Source organism: Callospermophilus lateralis, chromosome 3, assembly GCF_048772815.1.
Source record: "Callospermophilus lateralis isolate mCalLat2 chromosome 3, mCalLat2.hap1, whole genome shotgun sequence".
Lineage (NCBI taxonomy): Eukaryota > Metazoa > Chordata > Mammalia > Rodentia > Sciuridae > Callospermophilus > Callospermophilus lateralis.
In genome coordinates this window covers 171,227,644-171,239,663 of record NC_135307.1, presented here as the reverse complement: position 1 = coordinate 171,239,663, position 12,020 = coordinate 171,227,644, and the positions used below count along the sequence as shown (strand labels likewise).

Genomic DNA, 12,020 nt, shown 5'->3' with positions numbered 1-12,020 from the left:
TTGAAGTGCCCTCCACTGGGAGTGCAATGCAAACACCAGACTTTGAAGATAGTAGAAAAAAAAGACTATCTGAATAATTTTCATATTTTAACTATATGTTAAAATGATAATGTTTGTTAGGTTAAATTAAATGAAAGGTGTTATTAATTGTATTCGTTTTTCACCACTTTAATGTGGCTACTAGAAACAATTAAATTACAAATGGCTATTTCTAGTGGGCAGCACTCCACGGGCTTGTCTGTAGGGGGAGGAGGAACACTCAGAAAAATAGAGTTTGGGGAGGTAGCTGTGTGGTAAGTTGAGCTACAGGTTGAAGTTCTGGCCTCCTCTGACAGCAGTGGGAGTCACTGGAAGCATCTGAGCAGGAGTGGGCGTGATCCGGGATCATGCCTCGCCATCTTGCCTGTGGGCTGCTCCACATCTACTTGCTTTCCAGCTCTCTTCTCCATTTGCCCCGGCTCTGCCCCTAGATCATCTTCCTTGGCCTCCAGTAACTCTGGTGGGGAGTCCCTGTCTGAGGAGGAACTGGCCCACATCCTGGAGCAGGTGGAAGAAAAAAAGAAGCTCATTGCCACCATGAGGAACAAGCCCTGGCCCATGGCAAAGAAGCTGACGGAGCTCAGGTGGGTAGGCTGTGGGTGAACCAGGCTTCTTGAGATCCACAAGCCTCAGCTCCTTCTGATGGGAATGGGAAGCCCCTCCTTCTCCTGGCCCCATGGGGACTAGACAAGAAGGAGGATTCACCTTCCTCACCTCCCCAGGCTGAGTGCAGCACTCAGGGACACCATCGCAGCCCTGCAGGACTTGAGGTTTGCCAGCACTGGCAGGTCCTAGAGGAGGAGAGATGGAAGACTTGTACCCAGCCCTTCCATTGCCTGCCCATCTTCTCTCCCATGCCCCAGCTCATCTGGTGGTTCTGTGCCTCTCTTCTGACCCAGCACAGGAAGGATTTCCCAGGGAAGCCGTCCAGGATGCCCCTTCCCAACAAGATCAGCTCTCTCTTATGTTCTTTAACACGGGTTGTCCCATTGTCCCAGATGTGGAACTGTAAAAATTTAAATTGAGCAACAAATTACCACTACGGTAACTTTGAAATAATTATTATGTTTTTAGAGGCCTATTCTTTTGAGAAAAGTACGGTGGGGAATGAATAGAGCATTTGGAAATATGTATATATTTCATGTGTATATGAACATATCTATAGAGGGCGTATAAGCTCTAGAGTATGATTTCCAACTTATTTTAATGTGCTTGCGTTAATGTCATTGAAATCTTCAAAGATGGAAAACTTGGGACAGAATGGGTTAAGCCCCCAGCATCCCTCCTGTGTGGCTCTCACTTGCTGTGACTTACCTGTACAAAGAGTAGGAAGGTGGACTTAGTTACCCAAAGCCTAACGCAACGCCATGCAGGGAGTGGTGCTCTTTGACTATGGTTTTGGAAAAGTGAGTGGGCCTCCTGCCCATACCAGTTGACTTTTCTTTTAGACTCAGATAGTTCTCTGGTTTCCCTAGGAAAGTCAGCCCACCAATCATTTTTTTTTAAATTCTTGCATCTCTGCTGTGATTTTCAATCCACACTGCATGGCTTCTGGTTTTCCACTAGAAAATCCCCTTCTATCTTTCCACCACATCCCTGGTGACGACACTCACTCTCCTCTTTCATCTGTGTAAAGCCCATTTCCCTGGCTCCTCTCACACCCAAGTTTGCTCATGCTCAACTCAAACTCATGTTATTTAGAGAACCATTAGGCAGTCATGTTTTAGCACTGTTTTGACATAGCAAAGATTTTGACCACATCAACACAGTGCAGAACTTGTCAGGTTTTCTGACACGTAGAGCTTACCCCATTACGGTGCAGATTATTGCATGACCTTCTATGCAGCTTCAAGACGAAATGCCTCCCTGCAGTGCCTCAGGCCCCTGCCATGGGCTAGCACTGACCAATAGAACTTCCTGTAACAATGGAAATCTCCTGAAGCTGCACCATCTAACCCAGTAGCCCCTAACCAGCACTTGACATGCACTTAGTGCAACTGGGAAACTGAAAAATTTTTAATTTAAATTTTTTAAAAAATGACAATAGTTAATAGCAATGTATTGCATATTAAAAATGGCAATGAGTAGATATTAAGGATTCTCACTGCAAAAAAATGCAAAGTGAAAAAGTGCTTATGTTAATAAGCATGATTTTGCCATTCCACAAATATTATAATATTTACATTTTTGTCAGTTAAAACAGTAAAATAAAAAATAACTTGAAATTTCAAGGAGCTACATGTGCCTAGTAGCTACGATTTGGATAGTGTGTTCAGCTCTAGGCAGCTGGCTGGCTTCTTCCCAGGCTCCTTTTTCTGAGTCTCTTCTCTTTGCTTCTTCTAGGATGGGTTCTTCCTTATATCAGCTAGACTGAATAGCCACCTGTCACTATCACAGAACCTCACCCCCAACAGGTGTTGCCTGAACACATCTTTTATTAATGGTGGAAAAAAAAAACAAAACCTGGATGCTTGCAGAAATGAGATCTCCAGCAGGCTGCAAATCCTGCTTAGAGGAGAAATCTGCCATCTCTTCCCGCCTCTGAGGGCCAGAGTCCCTGCTGCTGGCAGGGTTGGCAGGATCTCTGGGTTGCAGGCTTTGCCAATATCCAGTCTAGGATCCAGAAGACAAAAAGAAAAGCCAGGGAACCCAAGGCCCTGTCATCCCTTTGATCCGGAGGTCCTTAGCTGCTTCTAATTTCTGGAACTTTCCCTTTCTCCACACTCTTCTCCGACTTCTTCTGCCTTCCACATAGATTTTCAAGGCTTTATGTGACTACATCGGACCCGTCAAGATAACTATGATAATCTCCCTATTTTAGAGTCAGTAATCTCAACCCCACAGAGTCCCTTTTGCCATTTAACAGTTTATTCACAGGTATGGTATCAAAGGGCAAAAGTCATGGGGTGGGGAGTGGGGGGGGGCAAACTCTGCCTATCACAAGTGTCTAGTGTATGCCAAGCATTATTTTAGGAATTTGGGAAGTTTCAATGGACAAAACAGACAAAATGCCCTGCCTTTATGGAATTCATATTATAACCAGGGGCATAAAAGCACACAGGCTTTCAGCTCTGTAACCCCTCATTGTTTAGATTTCCTTTCATTGGGTGTTAATGGAATTCCCACCCACCCCCAACTTTTTCCTCTGACCAGGGAGGCCCAAGCCTTTGTGGAGAAGTACGAAGGAGCCTTGGGAAAGGGGAAGGGCAAACGACTCTATGCCTACAGGATGATGATGGCCAAGGTGCGTGATGGGGGACAGCCAGCCTGTGGGGAGGGCCTGAGGACCCCAGCCTCACCTGCCCCCCCACCATGTGTCAGTTACCCCCGGAATCCTGAGAGTGAGCCCCAGTAGACCATCCTCCTTCCTCCAGTGATGGAAATCAACTGTGTCCTCGTGGTTCCTCTATGCTGATTCTGTGGAGGCTTCCATATACGTAAAATCTGTTTCCTCACCAGTGAATGAACTCACAGAATGAATGGCGTTAAAACCACTGGGTGCGGTGGGGTGGGCTGGGGTTGTGGCTCAAGTGGTAGTGTGCTCACCTGGCAAGGCACTGGGTTTGATCCTCAGCACCACATAAAAAATAAAATAAAATAAAAATATTATGTCCACCTAAAAAACAAAACAAAACACACACACACACACACACACACACACACACACACACACACACACTGGGGTTTTTATTTTTCCAAATCCCAAATCATGTTGATTTGGTGGAGACCCAAAAAGGCTGCGGTATAATCAGCGTTGGATGATAAACAGTGATGTTCGCAGAGACGGCAGGCAGCTCTACTCTGTTATGTCATCCCCTGGTCATCAGATCCAAGGGTAATGGTCTGAGGTGGGACATTTAACCTGGGACTTATTGAAATTTCCTTCCTTGAGGGGACTGAAGTACTCACAGATTTGAAAAACTACCATTCGCATCCACTTCATTCTTGCAGAGAGCCTGTTTCAGGGCTTGAGTTTGGATGTAGTTGCTTCAACTCTCAGTTTTAATGCCTAATACTTCCAGCTTCTTCTTTTTCTTTGTTTCCCTAGGTTTGCCCTGCCTGTGAAATGTGTTATTTCCATATGCATTTTTTTTTTGTACCAGGGATTGAAACCAGGGGTTTTTAACCATTGAGCCACATCCCCAGCCCTTTTTATATTTTATTTAGAACAGAGTCTCACTGAGTTACTTTGGGCCTCACTAAGTTGCTGAGGCTGGTTTTGAACATGCAATCCTCCTGCCTCAGACTCCCCAGCTGCTGAAATGACAGGCGTGCTCCACCGCTCCCAACCATCCATAAGCGCTTTTTAAAAATCACTTTGCAAAACTCTAATATAGCTCATTGAGATTTTGATCAATATTTTTAAAAATCTTCCATTTTATTTGTGCAGGCTTCTTATATTTAATATTTAGTCTTTGCATCAAAGAATACTGCATGTTTCTCAAGCCTTATCTTGCCTCTTTGAGCAAAATTTTTCAATTTCTTCACATAGATCTTTTCCATGTCTTAAATTTATTTCTGTGTAGTTTATATTCTAGTTCCTTTTGTGAATGGACTAATCTAATAACTAGCTTTTTGTGGTATGTAGAAAATTACACTTTTGTGTGTTAATTTTATATGTGGTCTCTGATTGTACTATTGTTTGTTTGTTTGTTTCTGCACAGTGGATCAAAGCCAGGCATTCATGTAATAGGCAAGCCCTCTACCACTGAGCAACAGCCCCAGTCCCTTGGCTTCTCTTATTAATTTTATTAATTCTAATAAAATTTTCATCTGATTAGGCACATAAAAAGGTTTTTTTTGGTTCTTCTAATGTGATATGTAATTTCTACCCTAAAGTACAAGTTAGTAATTTCAGAACAATTTCAGTTGACAATGATAACCATAGGTCTCTGTCTTTTCATCATTTTAACCAGAATGACTTTAGTGTTTCACATTAAGTTTATGGGACTTGTCAGCTCAAAATAGACTTTCCGGTAATAAGAAATTACCCTCTAGCTATAGGTTAAAATTTCCATTTTACTGGAAATAGATATTAGATTTTATTAAACACCTTTGCCTTTTAGCTATTAAACTTCCTTTTTATTTCTGGGATAATCTCAGTTATGGCACATTATTTTTAAACTCCTCAGACACACATGACTTGATAGTATTTTATTTATATGTACTACATACGTTTTCATAAGATTGATCTGAATTTGTGTCCCACATATGCACAAGGGTGCACTAATAATAGTGAACAAATAGCATTATCTCCTCCTTATGCTGTAAATCATTTTTTATGGAGCATGAATTTTTTTTGTTTGTGTGAATTCCTTCTTTATAGAATACCTTGATATTTTTTTCATGTGTTCCTTGTTGATTGGTGTATTCAAGCTTTAGCTTTTTTTTAGAGCCCTCCTGATAATTCATATTCTTCCCCAAACTTGATCATTTCATTAAAATTTTCATCTGCATTAACTGAAAGTGGCATATGCGCCATAATTTTTGCAATTACTCTTTATATCTGCTGGGTATGAAACTGTTTATTCCTAGTATTGTTTTTTTCTCCTTTATCAATTATAAACACCTGGCTATTATTTCTGGGTCATTTTATTAATTTTGTTGAATAACTATTTAATACTTGATGACTGCATACTCAGATCTTCTTTTTTTTTTTTTTTCCATTTGAGGAATGTGCTTTTCAATACGCTTTTTTTTTTTTTTCCTAGATTTTGCTGTAACAGGCTTGCAACAAACAACTTTGTAACATTTATTGTAAATCCAACAAAACACAGTCCCCCAAATAATATGGCTGGTTCAAAAGCATGCATATTTTAAATTTTAAAGCACATTTCCAAATTATTGTTCCCAGGTTGTAGCAACTCAAACAAACAACAACAGAAAAAAATAGGCTGTTGTTCCTCTTTAAATTGTATTCACTATTTTTTAAATTGTAGAACAATTAATTGAGATCTACCTTCTCAATAAAATTTTAAATGCACGATACAGTATTGTTAAATATAGGCACAATGTTGTATGGCAGATCTCTAGTCAGATATGTCTTTGTAAATGAGTCTGTTCAGTCATGTTTCTGTCAAGTAGATCCAGCTTCCTCTATAGGAGAGGACGATCGCTGACCTTCCTTTGTTACCTGCCTTCGCTGTTTTTAATTCTTTGTTTTCCTCTCTCTTTGCAGTCTTTGGAATTCTCAGGCATATTCTTAACACCATGGAATCCATTTTCCTCTGTGTCAGTTACAGTTCTTACTATGTCAAATGTTTCTTTTCATTTCATTATAGAACCTTTAGCTTCCTGTAGTCATTGTATACCTCACTTCTTTTTTTTTTTTTTTGAGATGGGTACCAGGGATTGAACTCAGGGGCACTCGACCACTGAGCCTCATCCCCAGCCCTTTTTTTGTATTTTATTTAGAGACAGGGTCTCACTGAGTTGCTTAGTGCCTCGCTGTTGCTGAGGCTGGCTTTGCACTCACACTCGCGATCCTCCTGCCTCAGCCTCCCGAGCCACTGGGATTACAAGCATGTGCCATATTTTAAAATCTTAAATTGCTAACTTTTAGAGGACGGATTTTTTGCATTCTACTGAGAATGACAAACTGCTTCCTAGAACTTATTTATATATCCTAAGGAATGTTTTCCATAAATTTCAAAGAATAGGTATCTCTTTTTCCTTATTCAGCAGTACTGTTTCTCAGGCCTCACTGGTTGCTTTCATTTTAGTCACTAGATCCCAATTTCATTCACAGACAGGATGTGTCACTTGCCTGGATCTTGTTTGATCCCTACTTGAAGCCATTTTCTTATCAATAGCTGGGGAGCCAGATGACAGGACAATGACTCAGTCCCACAGCCAGCAGCTCCCACAGTCCTGAGGAAGGGGCTGGGGACCCTCTGCCCACACTCAGCCTGGTTTTCTGACTCTGCAAACTAATGAAGGTGTCCACAGCCTCCACCAGGTGGTTGCCAAGGTACCCGCCAGTAGCCTGGGCCTCACTTGGCCACATTAATTACCTCTCCCCGTCTCCAGCCTTGTGAGCCTGCGTTTTATGCTGATTTTATCAGCACTCTGACAGGAGATCGATCTCTCGGAGGAAGACTCACATTAATAAAGCTTGTGAGACTGATATATAAAACCAGATGCTGGATTATTAATTTAAAAGGAGAAATTACTGATGCAAGAACTGGAAAACTCAAAGTCCACTTCGACAGTCCCTTCTATTTTGGATAATATTTATTTAATATTAATTAATTAATATTAAATAAATATTAAAATTCTCCCTCTCTGTCTCTCTCTTTAAAAAAAAAATCATTCGGGGCTGGGGATGTGGCTCAAGCGGTGGTGCACTCACCTGGCATGCGTGCGGCCCAGGTTCGATCCTCAGCACCACATACAAACAAAGATGTTGTGTCCGCCAAATACTAAATACTAATATTAAAATTCTCTCTCTCTCTCCCTCTCTCTCACTCTTTCTTTAAAAAAAAAAATCATTCCATCAGAATATTGTCAAAACCATATTTAGAAAATCGGATCTGGAAGCTTGCCTGATTCCTTTGCATAAACCTTTCATCCTTTGGTGACTTTACAAAGTAACATCCCATTTCCTTCATGGACTAGATTTTAGGAGAATTTTTAATAATAGAAACTAATAGCATCTGTTCTTTAGTACCTCTTTCTTAGCCTGCTATTTTTCTATGAGTCTTTTTAATGTTTCTAAATGGCTTTATTTCTAGAGGTTGAGGTTGGTGGGGAGAAAACCCTTTGAATCGACAAAATAGCATCTACCCATCAGACAGACATCTTCTCTGGTTTCCAGTTGATACAAACTCTGGGTGTTGAGCTGGAATCAAACCCATATTTGTGTTAGTCAATTTTACATCACTGTAACAAAATACCTGAAATAACTTATAAAGAGAAAAAAAATGGGCCCACAGTTTTAGAAGTTTCAGTCCACGAGTGGTTAGCCTCATTGCTCTGGGCCTGTAGCTAGGCAGCACATTATGTCAAGACCACGTGGCAGATCAAATCTGCTCACCTCATTGCTGGCAAAAGAAGGGAGAAAGAAGAAAGGGGATAGGGTGCCACTATCACCTTACAGGGCTTACCACCAATGACCAGAAGACCTCCCTCTAGGTCCTACGTCTTAAATATTCCACAACCTCCCAATAATGCCACTCTGTGGAAGGAGCCTTCAGCACATAGGTCTTGGGGACATTCCAGATTCAAATTACATCATTATTGGAGGGAGGAAAATACCTTCCTAACTCCTTTCAGAAACTCAAGATCATTGTTTTCCCAAAGAAGAATGGGCAGCCAGGTGTTGAGATTTTTTTTTTTTTTCCAATCCCACCAGTCTCCTAGTTTAACAATTCCTATTAGATTTAGATCCTTGGCTGTCTGTCAAAGGTGACTATGAGAATTGTGAGGTTTCTTTTCCCCTTGAATTTCTATTTGAAGATAGAAAATGTTGCATAAAAGATGACTTACCCAATTTGGTTGTGCTCATATGTTGTACTCAAAATTTCTAAGTTCTTATTTAAACTGTCCATCTCTGAGGTATTATCAGCACTATAGACAAATGTTAGGTATTGATGGTCCCCTGACTTCTCTTTTACTCCTCACCTGACTTTGGGAATGCAAAGGTGGTTTAAATATTCACCTCTGGTAGCCTGAGCTCAGGGATGCAGAAGTGAGGATTCCAAGATGGCAGCCTCACCCACATGTCAACCTCATATTTTCATGGCAACATCAAAATGTCTCTCAATGTGCCCCAATGTGCTCCAGGACAACATTAATAGCAGAGGGTTTTACCTATTCCATTTCAGAAATGGATCAAGTTTAAGAGAGACTTTGATAATTTCAAGACTCAGTGTATTCCCTGGGAAATGAAGATCAAGGATATTGAAAGTGAGTATTTTGGAATCACTGTTTTTCAGTTGAAGAGTCTTCCCAGAGTTTGGGTTGTGTTCTTGAACTTCTGATTAGATTGTTTCACAGATTCTGTTGTATTTTAAAAAGGATGGGTTTTGGACTAGTGGGACCAAGATTTAAGTTCAGCTTCTTCACTTTTCACTTGCAAGTGCTTGGGCAGCTCAGTTAACCTCCTGGAGACTCAGGTTATTTATCTGGAAAAAGGAAATGGAGACCAAGATGTTAGTTCCATAGACTGATGTGAAAATTGATTCTATCACACACACAAAGTACTCAGTAGTGTCAATTTCCTTCTTCTGCACCCTTAAATCCACCATCTTTTCTTCCTCTAGGTCACTTTGGTTCTTCAGTGGCTTCGTATTTCATCTTTCTCCGATGGATGTACGGAGTTAACCTTGTCCTTTTTGGCTTAATATTTGGTCTAGTCATAATCCCAGAGGTAAACAAACAAACAACAAAAATTTCTGTATCTTTGTATAGTGTTGAGGCTTTATTTTACCCAAATACTCTGTTTGAAGAAGAGTCAGTCATTCATTTTTAAATTCTATATTCTCATTAATTGCCCAGATAGTTCAGAACAAAGAATGGAACTAAAATACTTGTGGTTTTGAATCAAGAAATGGATACTATATATTTTTTACCTTTGACCTTAAGATCAGTATAGAATTAATATCTCAGTTATTTTTTTCCTTTTACCTAAAAAAATAGAGAGATAGGCAAAGCTAAATAATGAGTGAGTAAAATGTGAGGAAAAGTAAAGAAATGGTTATCATAAGATGAACTACATCTTGGCTGCACCTTGGGGTAGAAGAGGGATATACTTCTGGAGGCTCTTACCCAGGGTATTATAAAGTCCTGGTGATTTTCTGTTTGTTAAGCTATTTTTTTCACTTTTGTGAATGCACAATAGTTAATTTTCTTTTTATTACAATCAACTGTACATATGTACTATATATGCTACTTTTTATGCAACTTATTTCCAAATAAGAATATAAATTAAAAATGAAAAGAAACAGAAGAAAATTACATGAAATGATGAGCCTATAAATTAACAAAACAAAGTAGTGAAATATTAAAAGTAGCACAAATCTGAAGTAGGAAGAGTGGATGAAGCTTGTGCTACAAACATCAAGAGTGACATGGTATATCCCTACCCTCATTACTTTTCAATATTATTTTGAAATTTCTCCCTCATTCAGTGAGCCTGGAAAATTGAGAATCTGATGCATTTTGTACTCAAAAAACTCTATTATTTTATTTTGGAGGTCATCTGGTCACAGACCCCTAAAACTTTAGGTACTCAATCAAAAACTACTAGAAATTAATAAAGAGTATATTGACATGTTTGAAGTAAATTTAAATAGAAAAACATCTTCAGGAATTTTCTATACTTCTAACATGCAGTTTAAAATAGAATTCAACATTTTGAAACTTGCAACAGCAATAAATCTATAAAATAACTAGTGAAAATGTATCAAATAAGAAGATTCCTATGAGGAACACTATCAAGTATTACTGGACAAAAGTCAGATAACAAATGAAAGGATACATTCTTAGAAGGATACAACTCTATATCATAAAAGAGTCAATCCATCTTTTTTTTCTTACTAGGGATTGAACTCAGAGGAACTCAGCCACAACCACATCCCCAGTCCTTTTATATTTTTTTTAGAGACAGGGTCTTGATAAGTTGCTTAGAACCTTGCTAAATTGCTAAGGCTGGGTTTGAACTCATGATCCTCCTGCCTCAGCCTCCTGAGCTCCTGGGATTACAGGTGTGGAGCACCGAACCCAGCCAAAAGTCCATCCATCTTAAATCAATATGTAAATGTAATTTATTCTGATTTTTTTAAAAAATACTTAAAGATGTGAATAGGGCATATGAATAAGGATACTAAGAAGTATGTACACACAAAGAACTAGAAGTACTCCACAACAGGGAATTCATAAAGTAAGTTTTTGGTACATACACAACATTAGATTTTTTTTAATTTTTTAGTTATAGATGGACACAATATCTTTATTTTGTTTACTTATTTTTAAGTGGTGCTGAGGAACGAACCCAGTGCTTCACATGTTTGAGGCAAGTGCTCTGCCATTGGGCCACATCCCCAGCCCAACATTACCCCAAATTCACTTTATTTGGGGAAATAGCTTATGACAGAGGGAATTGATCATAAAAGAATATTAAGCTCAATAACCAGACTAAAATATATAGAGAACTCAGAAATAATTAAAAGGAAATATGTGATTATCTAGCATATTGAATAGAGTTGGTAGAAGGTGATGCATAATATTTAAAATGTTCTTCCAAACTTTCCCACTTTTTCCATGAGTGTGTGTTAGTTTTAAAATCAGGAAAGTACAGTGCCAGGTGAGATGGCACACACCTGTAATCCCAGCAGCTTGGGAGGCTGAGGCAGGAAGATTGTGAGTTCAAAGCCAGCCTCAGCAAAAGCGAGGCCTTAAGCAACTTAATGAGACCCTGTTTCTAAATAAAAAATAAGAAAAGGGCTGGGGATGTAGCTCAGTGGTTAAGTGCTCCTGGGTTCTGTCCCTGTTACTAAAAACAAAAAAAAAATTAAGTCAGGAAAGTGATTGATAGTATTTAAAGATTGGTGCTATTTAATGAGTGTCTCCTGCTCTGAGAAGGAAGTTTTTAATCCAGCCTTCACTTGTCTCTGTGTGTTTGTATTGTCTCCATTTACACCATGTCACTCTGTCCCTACAGGTGCTGATGGGCATGCCCTATGGAAGTATTCCCAGAAAGACTGTGCCTCGGGCTGAGGAAGAGAAAGCCATGGACTTCTCTGTCCTTTGGGATTTTGAGGTACTGTTGCCAACGTGCACTTCCATTTTGTGATTGTAAGGTGAAAGATCACAGGAATGGTGTAAAACATTGCATTTAATTATTGAAAAGTCTGCATGTTCATCAAATAGGAAGCCGGCACCAGGCAAAATGCTTTTCTCATCCCTCTTATGTCTCCCTTGACTACTACCTTCATTTTCCTACGTCTGCCACTGAAACAGTCTCCCTCTCCCCCTTGCAC

At 39.6% G+C, this 12,020-nt stretch overlaps 1 protein-coding gene across 1 annotated transcript in view; it reads left to right on the top strand.

The window, feature by feature from the left end:
• Positions 1 to 12,020, top strand: part of Tmc2 (transmembrane channel like 2) — a 69,130-nt gene that overhangs the window by 14,977 nt on the left and 42,133 nt on the right. The window contains exons 3-7 of the mRNA XM_076849445.2: positions 471 to 623; positions 3,193 to 3,283; positions 8,865 to 8,946; positions 9,303 to 9,409; positions 11,702 to 11,800. Coding sequence (XP_076705560.2) covers positions 471 to 623; positions 3,193 to 3,283; positions 8,865 to 8,946; positions 9,303 to 9,409; positions 11,702 to 11,800 — 532 coding nt within the window. The remainder of the gene's footprint in view (positions 1 to 470; positions 624 to 3,192; positions 3,284 to 8,864; positions 8,947 to 9,302; positions 9,410 to 11,701; positions 11,801 to 12,020) is intronic.